Raw genomic sequence first — 20854 nt, forward strand, 5'->3', positions numbered from 1 at the left:
TGTTGGCTGAGTAATACATACTGGATGTATGTTGGGAATGAGGAGGAAAGTTAAATTGTGAATCAACTCGTGTAGTTTAAACACCGAGCAAATGTTACAAATTCTCCCCATGCTCTTAAGGATATGTTCTGTAATAGTTAACGTAGTTCAGAAATTGTACAAAAGTATTCCCATACCATAATCCGTTATGAATATTAGGGTAAAAAATCTAAGGTGTAGAGCTGCTTAGTGATCTGTGTTAACTTTCAACTTTGTTTAAGATCACCCTTGGTAAGAAGTGCCTAATTCTCCTGGTCATGTATTTTAACAAAAATTTTGTCCAATATGCCTTTCTTACATTTTTTTTCAATTCTTAATTTGTTTAAGTACTATGTTATATATGGCCATACTCAGAGATCTAGACTAAATCAAGCTGTCAACTCAAACACAAATAAACTTTAGAAGTAAATGTTTTACTAGTGTGGACTTAATGACCTTCCACAGTGTGCCTTGGCTTTTATTGAGAAGGGTCAGTAAACCTCAGGAAATCCACAGTGCCCTCTTTGCCCTGTCTCTCTGTCAAGGCTAACTTAGAAACCTCCTGACCTCTAGTCACTGTTACCCCTTCCCCCAAATTACAGCTGATACACAGCAGCTGACTGTGGGCCAGGTTTTTTTTGTGTTCTGTCAGACCTAAAATAAATCCAAACTTACAAAACCTCGGCTGTGGCACAGGATTTCCTTTTCACTTACTATAAATAGTGTCTGATGCTGCAGGTCCCATGGGCATCCTGTAGATTTTCTTAAGGATGTCATTCTTAAATGACCACACTGTAGCCAGTACTTAGTGTGGTCCCTTGGGATGGTGAAGTTTAAATATAACTCTAACTTAATGAATGTCTGTGGAATACTAAATTGTGCCTTCTCTATCCCCTACATGGCTTTAGGCTCCTTCCCAATGTCCACGTTTCAAAACAGTTGCTCCATTGGGAAAGGGCTCTTATGACCTTTTTTCTTTCTTTAGATTTTTACAAAGGTCAGGAGAAACTTGATGAAAATTTTATGTGGTTTAAAAAGCTGAGCTTATTAAATTTTAATAAGAAGGTGGCGACAGCTACAGCTTATTTTTAAAGAGCTTTGAGAGCTTTCACAAAGACTGTACTGTTAGTGATGAAATAACTTGGTTTAGGCTATGATCTTGTTTTTAAGTTATGTCAAGGCACAAGTTTTTCTGGTTTTGAAATCAAAGCCATCAAAAACTTGCTGTGTTTTGTAGATAGCACAAGCAGATATTGGTATTTCACATTGTCGTTCTTGCGCGCTTCCGCCGGAGGTGTGAAACTCTGCTGCATGTGGAAGTGCCCTTTTCCATCCAGACAGTTGTGGGCTTTAAAAGCAAGCATATGCTGTGTGCCTGTGCCCTAACTTAGCAAAATGGCAAATCCTGAGCATTTCCAGTGTTAGCATGAAAGAGTATTTGTTAAAATTAGAAAATGGAAGAGGTTGACCTCTCAAACGGAAGAGATGGAAGTTATTATTTAGCAAATCTATTTACGTAAAAGAACTTCAATATGTTGGAAGAGTTCTGCTGAAATACTATGCTTTCAATGGGAAAGTAATCTTTAAAATTTCTTGTAGTGCATATACAGTCACATGCATATACAGTAGAAGGAAATATAGATACTACCCACATTTACTTAGCTGGTGGAGTTGAGCATTTAAGTTAAATGCCATTTCAGCCTCGTTCCTCTCTTAGTAATCATGCTTTTGGTTATGCAATGGTTATCTACTCCAGCAGTGTGCCCAGTGTGTTCTGTGTCATTCAGTACTCAGGCCAATATGCTGGTTCTGGAGCATGTAATTTAGATCGGCTTAAATTGACCAAATTCTTGCATATTGAAGTTAGGATGAGATTTCTGACTGTAGCAAGCATATAATTTCCCATCCCAGCTCTGCTTCTGATGCTGTGCTTCCTACATGGATGTACTTCAGTAGCTGAGACTGTATATCTGATTTTTTCAAATCCTTGTTCTAAAAAATATAAAATAAGAGCTGCTCTTCTGTGAAAATCACAAGGAAGAAAAGTGCTTATGTAATTCTAGAATAAGTGGTACAGTCAGTTGTGATACAGAGTTCTGAGGTCACTGTTTCACAAATACAAGCAACTTTCATTGCAGTTTGTGTGTGGGGAAATGTGTGATACAGGAGGTACACCCTGTGAAGGATTTGGGTTTCAGTTTTATAGAAGGTGGGCACAAACCTCCACACATTCATTGCAGGCTGCAGGAGAGGTTTTGAGGGCTGCATTCTGAGAAGCAGCCCATCTCTTTCAAGGGCAGAGTACTTAGTACAGGTTGGAGGGGAAAGAGAAAATACATCACTTCTGCTTTTTAAGTCAGTTGTAAACCAAGTCTGATGTCTCATGTCCCTGAAGGAAGCTGATGGGATCTTTGTTTCAATCAGTGCCCATCCCTGGGACCCCAGTGGGAAAACAGTGACAAACTGCTGTTTTTTATGAGCTGGGCATTTCAGTAGGAATCAGCACTTGGATGTCAGTAAAAACTCCTTCCATCCAGCTGTGATGGTCATAAAGCAGCATAAACAGCAAAAAATTTGGCCTCTGCATTCAGATTGAGGTTATCTTCAGTATTAATTTCAACTTTATTTAAGTCTGTGTTGGCTTATTTAGATTTCATGACCTATCATTTTTTTCTTTTATGAGATCCTGGTGGTTTTGGGTAATAGCAAGAGAGAAACTAGGTTACACTGGGAGGATCTTTTGCATCTCAGAGTAAGATCAGCCTGCTCAGAGTGGAATACAAAAATAATTCAAGCTTAAGAGAACAAGCAGTATATTACAGCACACTGAACAAAAACCAGTATGAACAGAATATAATGGAAATAACTGGGAGGGGACATTGCTTCAGCGTTTGTCCTGCAGCCTGGGTTTGATTAAGTTTGCACATCACTGTTGATTCACTTCTGTGGATTTCTATACAATCCATGAGTTTAATGCCCATGCTTGTGGGAGAGCATTTGAGGATTCAACTGTTGGCTATTTTTCCCTCTCAACAAATCTCTGTGCTTTGCTGTGTTTGCATTTTGTTTTATGTGTTGGCCTGCTGCCATAGTGGGTATTGCAGTGGTATTATTGAGTCCAAATAAGTCATTGTAAAGGACACTAATGAAGCTTGTTTATCAGGGTTAATTTGTGTTCTCTTCTTTATCACTTTATTAGCGTCGTCTTGGAGATGCTGCCAAGAAAGCCATTGGTAAATTGACAACCAGGACAGTAAAGAAGGGTGATAAGGTATAATAATAAGATCTCAACATGATAAACTTGAACATCATGTTTATTTTTTTACTGGGGAAACAATCTCATTTTTTTCTTTGTGTTTCTGATTTATGACATTGCCTTTCTTGTTGGAGGCTTACTTTGTCCTGTGGCACAATATTTTGTGTAACTGTTAGTATTGATGTGTGCTGTATATTTCAAAGAAGGTTTTCATGCTTAAATACTATTTACACTCCATCTGGCAACTGTGACTGAGGGTGGTTCTATGTGCTGGCTGACTGGGAGGGTGTCCTGGCATGAGCAGATAGGACTGGCAATGTTTATGTGGAATTTTAAAGCTTAGAATCTTATCATATATAAGTTCTGTAAAGGAAAAATAAATTTAAAAGGCATGTAATTGAAGATACTATCTTAAGTAAAATGCAACTATTCAGTAAGTTAAGGGGGAGAGTAAAGAGGTATTTCAGTCAAAGTTACTCCAAGAATATTTCTTGCTAGGATACACACTAAAATATATGGTATGTTATGTCCTAAACTTTTTCCACTTTTGAGAGCAGTATTGCTTTATTTTTGATTCTGAAAGGAAAAAAATAATCATTTAATCTTGCTCAATTTTTAGCTTTACTTTTCAAAAGACAGGGGAATTCTGGCTATGATTCGATTTTTAAAATATTATTTCTTAGGGCCTTTTTATTGTGCTTCCCTTTTTTCTATCTTATCAACACTATCAGCAGTGGGATATTAGAAAGTGATAGGAAAATTTGTTTCCAGAGAGAAGGCAGAGCAAATGTCTTTCTGTTCTTCCTTCCTCCTTATGCAGTTCTATTTCAAAACAGCCCACTGCACTAAATCTTTTGTGGAATGGGAGAACATAAAAATTAGAGGAACCTTTCCATGTAAAACAGTGCTGTTGTCTTGACAGCATAAATTCAGAGCTGGCAAGCGCTGTGTGGGTTGCAGTACAGACAGCATGAGGTGCACATGCAGGTGAACAGAGTGGGAAAAACCTTTTCTTCCTCAGAGGAGCCATCAGGATTCTCTGTGTGCAGCCCTGGCTGGTGCTGACCAGGGGTGGCTGGGGCTTTGCTCTGGTCCCTGCCTTGGTGTCTGGCTTGTAGCTGGTTGGCATCAAAAAGAATAATGAAGTTGAGCTAAGAGAAGGCACAGCCTGTTTTGTGTCACAGGCACAAACATTTTAAATATGTGTTGTTGATGCCATATCTATATATAAATGAAGTACCCCGTTTTTTTCATTTGAGATTTTAAAATCTCATATTTTAAAATATGATTTTAAAAAATCATAACTTCTGGAAAACAGCAAAGAAAGGAGCTGGTCAATCAGTGATCCTCATTTTCATGTCTTGATAAGAATGATGATAATTCTGCAAATAAGCAGCAGACATAAATATGGGACTACTCTGTACTAAGTAAAATATGCTCCTTCTAGCTGTAAAAATGAGCCCCAGAATTTTTATTCTGCCAAAACAAACAAAACAAAAACAAAAAAAAAAAAAAAAACCTGGATAAAATAGAAATGTTTGCTGTAAACTGGATGGAAAAAAAAAATGAAATCTAGGAAGGTCTGTACTATATTTTATAATGATTTCACTGAACATTAGAATCATCTTAGGCCTGAGCTTGTGTATGAAATGATGATTTACCAGCTCCAAGAAAGGGCAGTTTTGCATGTATGAGATGCTTTTCTTGCTTAAGTCATGTTGGAATATAATTATCCAGTCACTGGGTTTATGGTTTAATAACAGCCACTTGGCACAGTGCTGTTCATGTACCAGTCACAACTGCTTTGACATTTGTCATAGCCTCAACTCTTGACTTGAATTCTCATTCTATTCATTTTAGGAAACAGACCCAGACTTTGATCATTGTGCTGTCTGCATTGAGAGTTACAAGCAGAATGATGTTGTTCGCATTTTGCCGTGCAAGTAAGAGAATAAAGTTGCTTTGTTTGGAAACTGTTCTCTTTTGCTTCATTTCATGGAATGGGTGCATTGTAATTCACAAATGCATTTGTTGGATGTTTCCAGTCCTAATTACAGACACTTTATTTTAGACTGTGGTGCCAGAAGGTGTGAAGGTGGGTGCTGGCACTGTTAGGACAATGGATATTAAACAGAATTATATTAAAGATATTGGTGATGGAGCTATTGAGATTGCAGTGAGGTGGAGGGGTGCAGGTTTAGGGACCAAGTGATGGGCTGACTCAAAAAACTTCAGTATAATGAGCCAGGTACAGCTGCAGCATTCTGCACTGTAGATGTGCAACAACTGGCTGCTGATTTTGGAAACTGTAGGGAATGGAAATGCAACCTTCATACCTCCTGACATTAGTCAGCCACTGTGCTGTCATCTGTCTTTGGTCTCTTCAATGCAGTGTGATCTTGGCTTGTGTCTGACGATTTGTACTTGCTGGTGATTCTGCATTACTGCTTAAAATGTAACAACTTCCTCCCCTTTTTATAGCATTGTGTTGACATTTACAGGTTTTTAGTTTGCTTCCATTCTTGAGTTGTTTTGGGACATTTTCTCTTTGAGATGCTTTTAAATACTTTTCCACCTGGTGGTTGATTTTGATGAATCATACATTTTGGTAGCATTAAGCATTACCAAGGACATCTTTCCCTTGTGTTCTGAAGTGCAAAGCTTTCTCCTCATCCCCAGGCACAAAACCCACATGTAAATTAGGTTGTAGATATGCAGCAAGATCCAATAACTTGGCTTGTTCTTGGTACATAAATGGTTCTGCATGATACTCCAGAAGCAGCAAAGTCATGTGTTGGAGTTGATCTCCAGTCAGGCAGTAGCAGCACATAAGGGCTCATTATTAGTCTTCTAAATCCTCCTGCAGGCTGTTCTGAATAGCTTGAGTATCTTCTAATGTGCAGGGTATTTCCATAATCATAAAAGGAAAACAGTATTATTTTCTGTCTTACTGATCAAAAAATGTGTGCATTATACTTCTGTAGCCAAAAATCTAATTTGATTTGCTGTTCTGTGTTCCTTACCTCTTGGACAGCAGGAAACAATGACCTGTTTTAGATTCTCAGTGTTGTTTAGCTAAAATCCGCTACAACTGATTATTTAGAAGCTCTCACTAAAATATTTAGGAATAGAAGGTCTCATATTGGAAAGATTTAGGAGCCTTTGGTCATGTGGATGTATGTGCATTTCTTTTTTACAATTCAGTCATTTTTACTCAAAGTTGATGTCCTCTTGCCCTGAAAAATGTACTCCCAAGTGTAAAGTAAATATTTCAGAGTTACATCATTTATTGCAATCTCAAGTGAAGTTTGTATAGGTGAATTAAGCCCTGCTCTTTTGATATGTTATGCAGAAGGTTATTCAGAAATTAGAGGAGGAACTTCTGGAAACTGCCCACCAGTTTTGGACCACTGAGATGATTGTTTTGTAAACTGCCTCTTAAGAAAGCTTCTCTTGTGTAGTTCTACTGTGAGGCTCAAGGACATGGAATGAAAGGTCACAAGTCCCACTCTTCTGTGCCTTTCTCTTGGTACTGAACAGAGGGCAGGAGGAGCCCTTGCCAGTGAGAGAGAATGACTCTTCCCTGATAGGAAAACAGCTGTTCCCACTGAGCACAAGGCAGAGTTGGGATTAAATGCCAATTTAATGCAGCTGCCCCTTTGCAAGCAGTGGGTATGTTGCTGATATCCACAGATACAATACAGACCCTTTGAACAAGGTGATCATTGATTTATTTTTTTAATTATAAAAAAAAAAAGTAAGAAAAGTTCTTTTTCTTCAGACACCTTTGTTGAGCTGCAGTCCTGCAGGCAGAAGCTCTGGGCTCTCAGGGGTGCTTGGAGCTGCTCAGGGAGCTGCATGCAGGTGCACCTGGCTGCCACCTCAGCACAACCTGCCCCAGTGCAGTTTCCCATGTAAAGGAGAGATCAAGGCTCTGGTGTAGATCATTTTCTGTTCTGTTTTTCACAAGAAGGTAAGGTCAGCAAAGGCTCAGATTACATTGCTGCCAAAGGCTGTATGACAACTTTTATGTTCGCTTTCTTCTTCATTTTTACATCTCACTTTTCATTTGCTGCAGCCCAGCTTTTAAGTTAAATGCAAAACCATCTAGGTTAGACACAGTGAGATGGATGCTTTCCACAAGACATTTTGATATTTGTAGATGAAAAGCCAACTAGTACCTTCAAAGAGGGGCCCAATAAATTTCAGATTCCATGGGAGATTTTTCAATCTTCAGTAACTGAGATGCTTCTCCCCAAATCTTGTTATGGAGGTTTAACTCCTTTCTGCTTCCTCATATTTCAGCCTTCTATTTTAGTGCACCATGCAATGTTAGTTAAAAAAAAAAAAAAAAAGAAAAAAACAGCACACAGACAATAAAACAAAGCCTACAAGAGAGTTTCTAAGCCAGATGATAAAATAGATTGCAAGGAAACCATGGAGAAAATCACTTGACCAAGAGGAAGCAAATAAAAGGCTAGAAGTTCTCACTGTGCCTGTTGTAATCATTAGACAGTAGGAATCACTGACATGTGACATCTTTGCTGCTTTCATCAATTTAAAAGTAGCCTTTCTCTTTAGTAGCACAGTTGTTCTCTGCAGTTAAGTGTGGTCTGTCACACTGTGCTTCAGCAGAGGAATCTGCTCTGGTCAGACACACAGCAGGCAAAATCTACCAGCAGCTGAGCAAGTTGCACCTAAAATTCTGTAGTGAAAACTCCACATTTGTGATGTAAAGGTTAGTGACATGTGGGAAATTGTGGCAAATTTAAAAATAAAGTGAAATGGTAGAAATCCAACTGCATTGTTTGCAGTAATTCATTTTTGCTTCAGAGAGAGATGTTCAGTACCAGCAGCCTGTGGACATACCTATAGCTTTAGTGCATAGAGGGACAAGCAGCCATCTGTTTTAGGCTTCCAGGCTTGAGGAATGTGTCTTTTGTGAATGTCATTATGTAAGTGAAAAGTGAGTAGAGGAAGCAAATGTGAGAGGGATCCTAGCAAAAGACAAACCTCCTGGACAATTTTCCTTATTCAGATAACTTTATTCTACCATCACACTGTTGCACCTAGGGGCTGAACAGGCACTAGGTGAAAAGTGATCAGGAGTGGGTAGTGTGAAGGATTAGTGAGAGATAAGGGAAGGGGAGAGCAAAGTGACAGGATAGAGAAGAACAAAAAATGACATTGGAAGGGGCAGAAAGACGGCCAAGGAAGGAAGCAATGAATTAAAAAGATAGGAAAATAATTAAAAGAGTAGCAAATACTATAAGATAAATGGTTTTTGAGCCCAAGTTTTAATTCCTGTCCTGGGCAAGAAGGAGGAAAGTGACAAAAGCAACTAAACTGGATTTTCAGATTTTCATGTTAGATTCTCTGCTGCTGCAAATAGCTGCCTTTTTAAGACCAAATTAACACAGAGTTTTGATGGCATCCTCTCTGCTTCCTGCAGTGCCTTGGGCCCCAGGGCCAGGACAGCAGCTGCCTGCAGCAGTAGCCAAAGAACCTGCTTTGTTTGCAGCAGCAAAAGTCCCTTTGGTGGGATGCTGCACTGAGAGCAGGGAAGGGTAGTGAGCTCTAGGGAAACAGAACTTGTGAATCATTCAACCCTTCTCCTTTTCTGATGTGTGGATTTGGAGGCCTTACACCACCAAAAGAGATTCCTAAGTCACTTTTTCCCCTATGAAATGCTGCAAAGAAGCTGTGTTGTACAAGAGTCAGTGTTCTGGTGTTTATTACCAGCTGGAGGGCAGCTGGATTGGGTGTGCTGACAGAGTGGAAAAATACCTGCAGGTCACCTGCCTGGAGCTGTGCCAACATGGGAGACTCCGTCAGTGCTGCCAGCCTGGCTGCTGGCCCTGCTTCCTCCAGCCCCAGGCAGTGTCACCCCTGGCTCCCAACGTGTGCCTCCCCAGGCAGTGTCACCCCTGGCTCCCAACGTGTGCCTCCCCAGGCAGTGTCACCCCTGGCTCCCACCGTGTGCCTCCCCAGGCGGTGTCACCCCTGGCTCCCAACGTGTGCCTCCCCAGGCAGTGTCACCCCTGGCTCCCATCCTCCAGCCCCAGACTGTGTCACACCTGGCTCCCAACTATGACTCCCCAGGCTTTGTCACACCTGGCTCCCAGCGTGAGGCTCCTGGGGAACGTCAGCAGCTGTCGTGACCAAGAGCAGCTGGCTGGGAACTCGTCACGTTTATGGTCTTGGAATACCAATTACAGAAGTAGGAAGATGGAGGAGGTTTATTACAGCAGAAATTGCAAGGGCTTACTTTGTCAGGGTGAGGTTTTGAAATAATTCTTGTTTGCTGTCGTCATTGCTGTATAACTGCTTTTTAACTCTTGCAAACAGAGAAATCCAGACAGAGGCTGAGCCACAATGATGCTATCAGCAAACTTTTTAAGAGGTAGAGAAACTGTAAGTTGTAGGCAGAGCCATGCTTTCTAAATCAATAACCTTTGGAGAACTGCACTTCTTTGAAACACATTAATAAACGTCCTTGAAGATTTAGGAACTAAAAGCAAAGAATTAGGAGGTCATAAAAACAATTGGGCTGTGTATATAAATATATCAAAGTGCTAATGACTTTTTAAAATAACTCATAATATTTAGTGGATACATGTTGGCATCTATATCAGTCTTGATCTGAGTGCTTCTACAGCACTCATTAGCCAATAATGATGTAATGAAGCTGTTTTCATATTTCTGTGGAGTCTTGATGTCTGCTCTTGCCCAAAATACTAGATTTTCAGGTTTGTTCTACTTTAAAAAATAGACTCGGGAGACTTCAAACATAAGTAAATAAAAGTAATAATTTACCTAACTTAGAAAAATAGGATCTCTGTATGTTTCAGAATATTTCAAGCCTTTATGTATCACCCAGAGTTTCTAAACATTGTTTCCTGTAGTTTTGTGAGTGATAAAGGGAATGCATTAAGACTTAATAATAATAGAAGTGAGTCTGTTTAGGGTGATGATTAAACAGAAGGCCCTGTACATACCCTGGTTTTTGTGACTGCCAGCTTGCTAGAGGACACAGGCCAGCCAAGTGGCTAACTGAGGTCCTCTTAAGTTTCTATTCCTGCATTATCTGGGATAGAGATAAGCAAAATTATTTTCCTACCTGTCCATCTTCTGTTAATTATTTTACACCCTAATTCTGCATCTTTAGTTAGTACAGGTAGGACATACAGCTGTAGCTGCTTAGAACTTCATTCTATGTTCTTTAGTCTTTCCATCAGCCTGAGTAGACATAGACTGTTATATAATTATATACTGTCTTTTGTCATGTTTAACAGGTTCAGAAGGCCTTTCAGGTTGCTTTCCTGAGATTTTAGAGAGAATTATCTGGTAACATGCCTTATTTGGTCTTAAAATCCCAAGGGCTAGGGAGCAAAAAACTCCCAGATTCCATGATGAGCTTTCTCAGGCACAGAGCATAAGTGTAACCCGAGCAAGGAGGGGACAGAGAGAGTATCTCAGCTTTGTGCTGCCTTGGGGCACACGTGGCCACCTCTTCCAGACCCTGCTGATGCCTCAAATAGATGCCAAGACCTGCTTGTTCTGCCCCTGCCCTTTCCCTGCTGGCTGCAGAGTACAGCTCTTTGCTGACTAAGCAGCCCTTGTAATTGCTGATCTTTGTCATGATCACCAGTCTGTCGTGTTTGGGTGTGCCTGCTCTTACTGGCTTCTTGCTCTGCAGTCAGCACCACTGGAAATGAAGGATCAGGGCTCTTATCATAGGAATTAATATAGGCAGTTACTCAGACTGGGTTATTATGAGTATTTGCTAAAGCTATATTGGGTAGACAGTCTTGTGATACCCATTCCTACCATGAATATGCTCTGTTGAAAAGTTGAAATATGAAAAGTTCTTTGCCTTTTGAAAAGCTATGAGGGCATTTCCTTTACTTCCTTTAATTTGTATACCTTGTTTTGGTCTTTGCATAGTCCTTTCTTGTTATACTGGTTTATATCAATCCCAACATTTACGTTTATATCCATGGATGTGATTAAGATTTTGAATGCAATGTAGGAGGCAATCCAGACTGTTGCCTATTGCAGAGTTCCCTGCTTTGCAAGTAGGAGCCCAATTTGCCTTTCCATCTCTGAAAGCCCAGTTTGCCTTTCCTTTTATTTTTATGACAACCATGTGGTGATGGACATGTTTTCCCTCTTGATATCGAGAAATACGGATGGCAGGGAAAGGCTTCTTTCTGCTTCAATGTGATAATTATAAAAGCCTTTTCAAAGTCAAACAGGAGTGTGTTTGGGTTGGTTCCACTGACTTGTGAACAAAATTGACAGCTGATGGGTCTGTGCTCTTCCTACCAAGTTTATGCTCAAGATTCTGCATCAGAACTGAGACAGGACTGTAGGCAAGGTTATGGTGGAAATGGCATTACCTTCATTCTTCTACTTTACATCCACTACTCATATCCACAATAAAATGGGGAGAGGGGTGAAGGGGGAATGAAAATCAAGTGTTTCCTCCTATTAATAAAGAGAGAGACAACAACAAACAATATTTTTAATTTATTCTTTAAATTACTGCAATTAGCACAGAATACTGGCAATTCTAAGAATTGCATGTATTTTAAAATAAGAAAAAAAAAACAACTGTCCAACAGTTTGAGTAGTTTTCTTTGTATTAAATAGAATTGTTTGCAAATTATGTGTGTGCCTTCTCTGTTCTAGGCACGTATTCCACAAAGTCTGTGTGGATCCATGGCTCAGTGAGCACTGTACATGTCCAATGTGTAAACTGAACATTCTGAAGGCACTGGGAATTGTGGTAAGTTGTTTGGTTGTGAGCTCTTCCTCTTCCTCCCATGTCTGAGACCCAAAATAGAAAGAATAATTGTATGGAGAGTGGGGGAAGGGTCATCCATTAGCCTTACTCAGAAAATATTTGGGGGTTTTTACACATTTCTTTGGTGCCGATTTGTTGTTTTTCCTTCTTTCCTCGGTTGGTAGTTGAGAATATATTGTTATATTTGCATTTATGACAAGTATCTACCGGAAGTATGTTAGATTCTTTGTAATCTTCCTTTTTCTCAAGTCCTTTCAACTTTTCTTTTTAAATTTACTCTCTGAAGTTCTTGTTCTTGTGGCTTCCTGTAGGCAGTCTTAAATTTGCACATTAAAAGCCCTGCCCTAGCCAACGCCGGTGAGTTTTCCTCAAGCAGCTCATGTCGTTAGGGATCCCCGAGGACTTCTTTCATTGACCAGTTCACAAAGGGATAGCAGTAAAACCTCAAAGCAGATATTTTTAATCTTTCCTGCATGAAGAAAAAATTACGAAGTGGGAGTGATGCTCTTTTCAAAGTAAGAGAAGACCATATGGAGAGACTGTCTAAAGTGGCTTTTGATTCAAGACAGTGAGAATAATCAGGCCTCCATTTTTAGCTGTGTCAGTCGCAAGTTTGCACATTTCCTAAGAAATAGTAGCAGATATTTTGTGGATGACCTGTTTTTGCAGTTAATAGCATCCCTGGGTTTTTAGAAGACGATACAGAATTCAGAGTTTTCATAGTTGTGGTGAACCATACAGGCACAGGCTATGATATAGGTGTATTTGAGTCCCTTCCTTGTATCACAGTCCTTTTTTCTGCTTCTTCCTTCTCCTCTTTAAGAGGTAGTATTGTATATGCTGGGAATGCCCTGACAAAGGCAGGAATGATGAATCTGACTCCATGTCCTCAGAAGGCAAATTTATTTCTTTATAATACTATATTTTATTAAAGAATACTACACTAAACTATACTAAAGAATACAGAAAAGATACTTACTAAATGCTAAAAAAATAATAATGAAAACTCCTGACTCTTCCCAGAGTCTCAGCACAGCTTGGCACTGATTGGCCAATGAGTCAAAACAACTCACACCCGAATCCAATTAAACAATCTCCAAACACATTCCACATGAGCAAAACAGAGGAGAAGCAAATGAGATAAGAATTGTTTTCCTTTTCTCTGAGGCTTCTCAGCTTCCCAGGAGAAAAATCCTGGGCAAAGGAATTATTTCAGAGCAAGTGAATGCCACAAGATAGAAGTTGTTCATTCATGTGTTTCTCACCTGTGTGACCTCAGAACAGCCAGAGCAGCTGAACAAAGTGTGTGTGTGTGGTTCCATTCAGTGTGTGGGAGTGCTGCAGGTGGAACATTCCCCAGTGTAACGTGGAGCTGTGTTTTTCCCAGCCCAACGTGCCGTGCACAGATAACGTCGCCTTTGACATGGAGAGGCTGACGCGGGGGCAGCCGGCGAGCAGGCGCTCGGCGCTGGGCGACTTCGGCACCGACAGCTCCCTCAGCCTGGAGCCCCTGCGCACCTCGGGCATGTCACAGCTGCCACAGGACGGGGAGCTGACACCAAGGTCAGGAGAGATCAACATTGCAGTGACAAGTAAGTGTCCTTTGGCTCCTGCACCGTCTACGGCATCCGTGGTGTGTGGGGGTGTGTGTGTGTGGGTGTGTGTGTGTGTGTGTGTCCCTCTGTGCTGCAGGGCCCTGGTGATGGATGTCCCTGCAGGGACAAAGGTGACCTCTGTGTCTCTGCAAGAGGCATATGCTCCTTATTGGAACCAATAACTCTGGGTATGACAGTGCCAACACTTCCATTATTAATGGGATATCCATTTAGATCCACGGACAAAGAACCCTGGATGAACTGAAATGGCACCAAAATAACCTTCCTGAATTCGGTAACCAGCACAAGAAACTGGATTGCCAAAACTGTTATTTATCCCTTCAGAATACTTTACATGCAATAATTTATTAAATATAAATATTTTAGCTGATAGCTATTTCTGCAGACATTTTTTCCCCTGAGAACATTGCTACTGGAATTCTGACGTCACTTAGCAGGTGTTTTTTCTTACAAAATTTGTGACTTAAAGAAGCGTTTGATGTGCCAACATTTGAATATTGTCCAAGTGTTTTATAACATCAGAAAACTGTTCCTGCACTGCTTGAAAGCTCTTATGTATTAGAGTAGCATGGAAAATTTCCACTTACTGGAATTTACCTAAGGTTTTTAATGTACAATAGCACTATAATAAATTCCACAAAGATTGGGTGGAATTGCATCAGTTTTCCATATGCTGTACAGTCTCAACTTGATGCATGAATGGTTGCTTTTCTGGCTGAATTGAAAAATAGAATCCTTGCAGTACAGTAGTCTAATTTTCTGCTTGTGTTTTGTTTATGTGCATCTGTGATCTAGATTTTGAACTTAGTGACACTGGTTGCCACTGATACATGTATACAAGGCAGTGAAACCAATGCAGTTCATAAAAGTGTTTCTTTAGGTGATGTAGCTAAGTAAATGTCTCATTTAAAAAAAAATCTCACATCATAAAAAACATAGTCCATATCTAGAAATGCCCTGATCTGAGAGGGAAAAATCCACATACAAAATCTGGATTCTCCACAAAGCCAGTAAGTCACTTTGCCATCCAGTGTTCACCTTGCACTCAGTTGTGTTGAGGAAGAACAGATCTGTTGCTGTGCTGCTTCCTTGTCATGGGTGGGAGAACTGTAGTTTTCACTTTTTACTAATTGCCTTTTCAGAAGGTGTTTTTTACTGTCTGTTCCCAGCTGTAGTGCTGCTTGTGCACAGATGGGATGCCAGGGTAAAACAAGAAATAACCACCAACAGTTCATTCTGACAATGTTTATAAAGTAAAGCCTTAGAAAGGGCTCTTCAAATGTTTGTATTTATGGATGACACAATGCATTCTTTGGTGCATCAGAGTTAAACCAAAAGCTGTTCAACAACAGTGTTTGTATTCTGAACTGTTACTGTATGCCAGGTTGATCCTGGAGAGAATTTGGAATAGTGAACACTCTTTAATAGACTTCTTTGTATTACTTTTTATTTAATTTGTGCTTGTGTCTACCCTAGTATTGAAATTATTTTTCCTTGTATATCTGTCTATTAAGTAGAAAACTGTAGTCATGTTTTGCTGTTGAGCAATCTATCCTGATTTTTGTTGGGTTTTAAATAACACTGTAACATAAATCCAGGAGGGAGGGGGCAAAGACACAGCTGAGGTGTGACAGTACTTGGGGTGTGCTTGTGTGAAACACTGCATCTCACCAAACCTAACCCAACCTGACAGTTGTCTTTCTGACCTGGGGATGGACAGAGTTCTCATTACACCTCCCCTTGATCCTGCATTTCACTTTACATTCTTAAGTAACTTCTTTATCGCTAACCCTTGGGCTCAGGCAGGAAATACTGTTTGTGCCATGCTTTTTTTCTGCACCTGTCTCCACTTCTTCTTTGCTAGCCTTCTCCAGTCAGTAACTCTGTGGCTTAACCTCCTTCTGCTTCACCTCCTGGGGCCAGTCATGGCTTAGAAGCCTCTTGCCTTCCGCCAGTGGTGTTTGAGGGAAATATTGGCATCGCTTTCTCCCACGAGTGATTTCCTCCCTTTCCTTTGTCAACAGAAGAATGGTTTATTATTGCCAGTTTTGGCCTCCTCAGTGCCCTTACACTCTGCTACATGATCATCAAAGCCACAGCTAGCTTGAATGCTAATGAGTAAGTAAATACTCAGATGTTTCTGTGCATTTCTGGTGGGTGTGTGTCATGGACAACGTTGGGAATAAAAACCAGCAGAAGGGGGAATATGGAGTTTTCAAGGAATCAAATTCATTTCCTGCTTTTCTCAAACAGAGTGTCCCTGTTAACAGCAGGTTTCAGGGTGACATGTAAAGCTCCTCTTAATTTATATTTAGCTGGGTTGTCTGAGGAAATCTCTTTGCTAAATAGAGACATGAAAAGGGGAAAACAGAATATTTATGATCTATGTTCTAGGTAAACATTAGATTTCTGCCATTAAATTCCTATGTTCAAAATTCACCTGCCAGAGCCAAAACTTACTACCAGCAGTTACATTTTACAGTTTCCACCTCAATTTTATTGTCAAATTTCATATTAAAAAAAAATAATCCTGTATTCCTAGTTTGCACATTTTCAACCTGGAACCCCCAGCCTCCCTTCAGGCAGGCTGGACAAGAAATTACCCTAGCAGATGACTTTCAGTCTTCTTTTTATAATTCTGTGTGTGGCCAAGTATAAATCTGTTTTGCAGATCTGTTGACCAGGTACATCTAGTTATTTTCATGTAGGTGTACAGAATACATGGGCTCAAGATGTATGTTTAATCTTAATTTAATTTTTTATTTGGGAAGGCAAAGTGTCAACATCTTTCTTTGTCTCTGAACATCTTGACACAGCTGAGTTTCTATTAAAGTGCTGATCTCTCTACCAGAAGTGGGGTGAGATCCAAAGAAATGCAGCTGGGAAATGCAGCTTTATAAACATTTTCTTTGGTTTTTTTTTTTTTTCTTTGAGATAAGAGAAGGGGCTTGGAATTTTATTTTTTTTTCCTTTTTCTATTTGGAAAGTATAAGGTGTCCTCAATAAGATAGAAACATGTCTAATAGTCTCCAGTGTAAAATTTTAGGTATCAAAGAGTCTCCAATGTAAAATTTCAGGCAATCTCAAGCTAATGATCTTCAGGAGAGTCCATAATACTGGTCATCATGAATTTTTGATTACCACTAATTTGCAAATCTTCCTCCTCTTTTCATATGCTGATTCCAGAAGGGCTTCATGAAGAAAATTTTAGAACTTCAAAAATCCCTATCAAGTCTACTGATTTTTTTTCCATTTGTCAAAATCTTGAAGTTGCAGCCATCAATCAGCAGCTTGGTGACAGATCTGCAACTGAACATAGTTAATCTTTAATCTGCCTGGAAAAGCAGCTTGGGAAAGCATGGGGCAAGATGAGGTACAGAACAGGAATGTCTGCATTGCTGGGCACTTGCACATGCTTGGGAAGGAGGAGGAGCTGGAGCCCATGAAGTCTCATCCAGATGTGGGCACTGATAGCAGTTGCATTTCTGCCTTTCCTTGCAACTCTTCCTTTTGTTGCTCAGTGGGATCTGGGACTGTTTTTACTGCAAGGACAAGCTGCTGCACATTGGCAGGGACTTTGGGCCTCCAGCAAAGTGTTTTCACAGTGATGTTCCCTCAGTACAAACAAAGGGTGTGCTGATACAAGGAGAGCTCCTGTTCTCAGTGCTAGGAATTGAAATGCAAGCACATCAAGTGTGTGCTTGAGACAGACTTGAGAAAACTCACAACCCAGCAGCCAGAGCTTCAAAAATCACTTATTTGTGTAACTGAGGTTCTTGGCTATGGCCTTTAACCTCAGCAGCTCTTCATCTGAATCCTTTGGGATCTGAGCAGCCTCCACAAGTGCTTCTGGGTTCAATTACTCATTTTAGACTCTTTAAAATGACACTAATGCTAAGATTTATTGTTTCACTGACACCTTCCCAGTGCCAGACAAAGAATTTCCTGTGCTGATTATCATGCCAGATATATGGCAGCTCCTTCTCATTGCATTTTCTATTAAACAGCATACCTGCATTTTATGCTGCTCTCCATGTAAAAAGCAATGCTGGCATATCCTGCCTTTCTTATAGTAGTGTTTCAAGAGGACTCTGAGAGGGTTTTCTTATTGAAAAACAACAGTAGCAAGAATGAGGCCATGTAATATGCTGATGCAAGTAAAAGACCGGAAATTCTGCTTTAAAACTCACCTAAAAACATATCCTGTACCTTTTCTTTACTGTGTCCTTCCCACAGCTTAAACAGTTATTTAGAGCATTAGTTCTGGAGTTGTGAATATATACATATTTAACTGTGAATATGTATGTTTATGTGTGTGTATAAATATGCACACATGCATTTTTAAATAGTTGTCATAAAAGTAAATATTGTCTAAGTGATAAAATAAGGAACCAGCTGCTTTCTCTTGGTCTCAAAATACCCTTCAGTACCAGTATAAAAAGGTTTAGGCAGTATTTGAAAGGAACAGAAGCAGCACAGTTTGCTTTGCTTCCTAGGGAATATCAGAAATTACTGTGTGAGTGTGGGTGTGGGTTCAAGCACAAAAAGCCCAAATGTTGGATAGCACCACTTAGAGAAAGTTTTCAGTAGCAAATGGAGTGTCCTCAAAAGCTTAGAAGTGCTCAGACCTCTTGACAGATGCAGGCATCTCTTAATGCTCTGGCTTTGTATTATTAGTCATTTTTCACTAACTTACTTTTACAGGATTTTTTTTTTAGTATTGGCACTATTAACTTTAACATAAATATTTTTGTTCCTTTTTTTCTGCCCTGCAGAGCAGAATGCTATTGAAGAAACGCTTTCCGGCCGATTGCCTTGGAGAGAGACACCTATTTTTATGCATCATTTATCGATCATGCAGCACAAGCAATTATTTAGTACATTCTATTTTTTCATAAAATTTGCTGATGCCAAAGCTTTGTATTAAAGAAAAAGTGAAGAAATAAAAAAAACCTTTAATTATGAAATCTTACTCTGTGAGAATTTCATTTTTCTTGGGCTTTCTGTGTTAGTACTCAAGTCTGAGAGTATTTTGTAAATTTTATGAGGTGCTTTATTTCCTTTGAATGATTTTGACTGTGCAGATCTCTATTATTCTCCATTCATTTGGGACACAAGCTAAGTAGTGGAAATCTCACGCAGTGCCCTTGTTATGATGCCAGTCAAGTGACTTAACTGCCACTGAAGTGACTAAAAAGTGTTGTTAGCAATCATTTGACATCAACTTGTTCAGGAAAAAGCTGGGTCAAGCTGTCAATTCTGCTATAATGGACTTACCTTGACTCCAGCTGAGAATTAATTTGAAATAACATTTTCTCAGTTTCTCCTCCTGTAACACTCCTGGTTGCCCTGGGAGCACTGCAGTATGATTTTTGCCTTGAGGCCAGGCATTGCTGGAGATTTGCAATGCTGTGGTCTCAAAACACAAATCGTAAACCGTTTCTGTATTTTACTTTCACCCTGCCCTCCTTTTGATAAAAGTGAAGCCGCTCTAAACCGCTTCTTCCTTCCAAATAACAAGTGAAAATGCAGCATTTCCCCTGCTGCCACGTGTGAAGCCTCCTTTCCTATCATTGGCAGGGGTTAGTTTTGGTTCAAATTCAGATCATGGAAGATTGATAACACTCTTAATGTAGAAGCTCTGTGCAAGCATGTCCTTTCTTGCCACAGCTTCTGTACTGATGAGGAGACAGAGGGAAAACATCTCCCCTCACTGTCCTCACTCTGGCTGTTTCATGCAAGTTATGCAAGCGCTGTGTGAGTAATTTCACAACAGTCAGTTAAAACACAGGCCTGAGTCGCAGCCAAATGCTAATGCTTGGCTTAATGAAATGGGTAAATGAGGTTAACAAGTAGGGAAGGAAAAAGTAATTGACAGAAGTTAAAAACTGTTCTGCATTCAGTTGTTTTTGTTGTGCTCGAATCAAGATGTAGAAAGTGAATGCTTTCTAATTTAATTAAATGAACAGAGAGAAGCAATTTTGCTGTGAGATTTAATTTTTTTATGTACTGGGAACTAGAGGATTTAATTTAATTTTATTTTTATGTATAGGCACTTTTAGAATTTAGGAACACAGCCAGATGCTACATTAAAATAGTTTCTTAATTCTTATTTGTCCATCAGGCTTCAGCTGAGAAGGCAGCTTTTATAATAAGCAGTGAAGAATGTGATAGCTTCAGTGCATTTAATAGAATTCTTCTTCAGTGTGTCCTTGTGAAATTCTGAAAGAAATATGGAAACAAATCAATAGAGCAGTAAGTGCATTTTGAAAGACTGGAAAACCCCATTGGACTTACTCATGAGAAGAAAAAAACCCTCAAACCTTCTGTGTTTGAGGGCTGTGTGCCTCTAACGTACTGCATGTGTCAAGTGAGTGTTGTTGCCAAAAGTGGAGGAATGTGGTTAGAGCATGATTTAGGGAACAAGCTATGATACATGTTTTCTTCACTCATCTCTCAACAGCAGTAGTAAAACTGATAAGTTTGTGCTTGTCTCCTGAAGCAAAATTCCATAAGTGCTATTTAATGCTGTTGGGCAGGGACCACATGAGCAGTGCAGTGACCCAGATGCAAAAGGCACCATAATAGTTCCAGTTCATGTTTCTGCTTCAGAACAGCAGCAGAAGGAGAAGTTGAGTGATATTTGGAACAAAAGAGTTGACAGGACTTTTTAGTGCATTTCCCTTCATGGAAGATTTAAATAACTCAGCATTATCCTTTGCAGTTTTTCTTTTGAGCCTCTAACAATTGTCTCAACAAAGTGTTAATAATGATACAACTTTGGATAGGTTACTTAGAGGTCAGGCAATCAGTGCATGTTTATTTGTTAATGAAATAAATATGTTCAAAGATAGACTCTATATCATCCCAGAAACTTTTGGTTTTTTACTCTCGATAGAGAGAAGGAAATCCCCAAAGTTTTTCAAAGAATCATAAAACCACTTAGGTTGGAAAAGCCCTCTAAGATCATCAAGATCATAAAGTCCAGTCATTAACCCAGCACTGCCAAGCCCACTACTAAACCCCAAGTGCCACATCTGTATCTTTTAAATACCTTGATCCAGTCTATCCAGATCCATTTGTGGAGCCTTCCTGCCCTCCAGAAGATCAACCCAGCTTGGTGTTGGCTGCAGAGTGACTGAGGGTGCACTCAAT

The 20854-nt window shown here is 39.8% G+C and overlaps 1 protein-coding gene across 4 annotated transcripts in view; it reads left to right on the plus strand.

Annotated features, from left to right (window-relative positions):
- The window catches only part of RNF130 (ring finger protein 130), a 51641-nt gene that overhangs the window by 24373 nt on the left and 6414 nt on the right, over positions 1–20854 (plus strand). For 2 of the 4 annotated variants that reach the window (XM_054287934.1, XM_054287938.1), the window contains 4 exons: positions 3218–3289; positions 5135–5217; positions 11969–12065; positions 13471–13675. In XM_054287934.1, the coding sequence (XP_054143909.1) occupies positions 3218–3289; positions 5135–5217; positions 11969–12065; positions 13471–13675 (457 nt within the window). Of the gene's footprint in view, positions 1–3217; positions 3290–5134; positions 5218–11968; positions 12066–13470; positions 13676–15563; positions 15704–15723; positions 15818–18474; positions 18628–20854 lie in introns of those variants that run through there. The other 2 variants (XM_054287936.1, XM_054287937.1) reach the window with 2 other exon arrangements.

Source organism: Melozone crissalis, unplaced genomic scaffold (genome assembly GCF_028551555.1).
Source record: "Melozone crissalis strain CALT ecotype California unplaced genomic scaffold, PUWL_Pcris_2 ptg000061l_1, whole genome shotgun sequence".
Taxonomy (NCBI): Eukaryota; Metazoa; Chordata; class Aves; order Passeriformes; family Passerellidae; genus Melozone; species Melozone crissalis.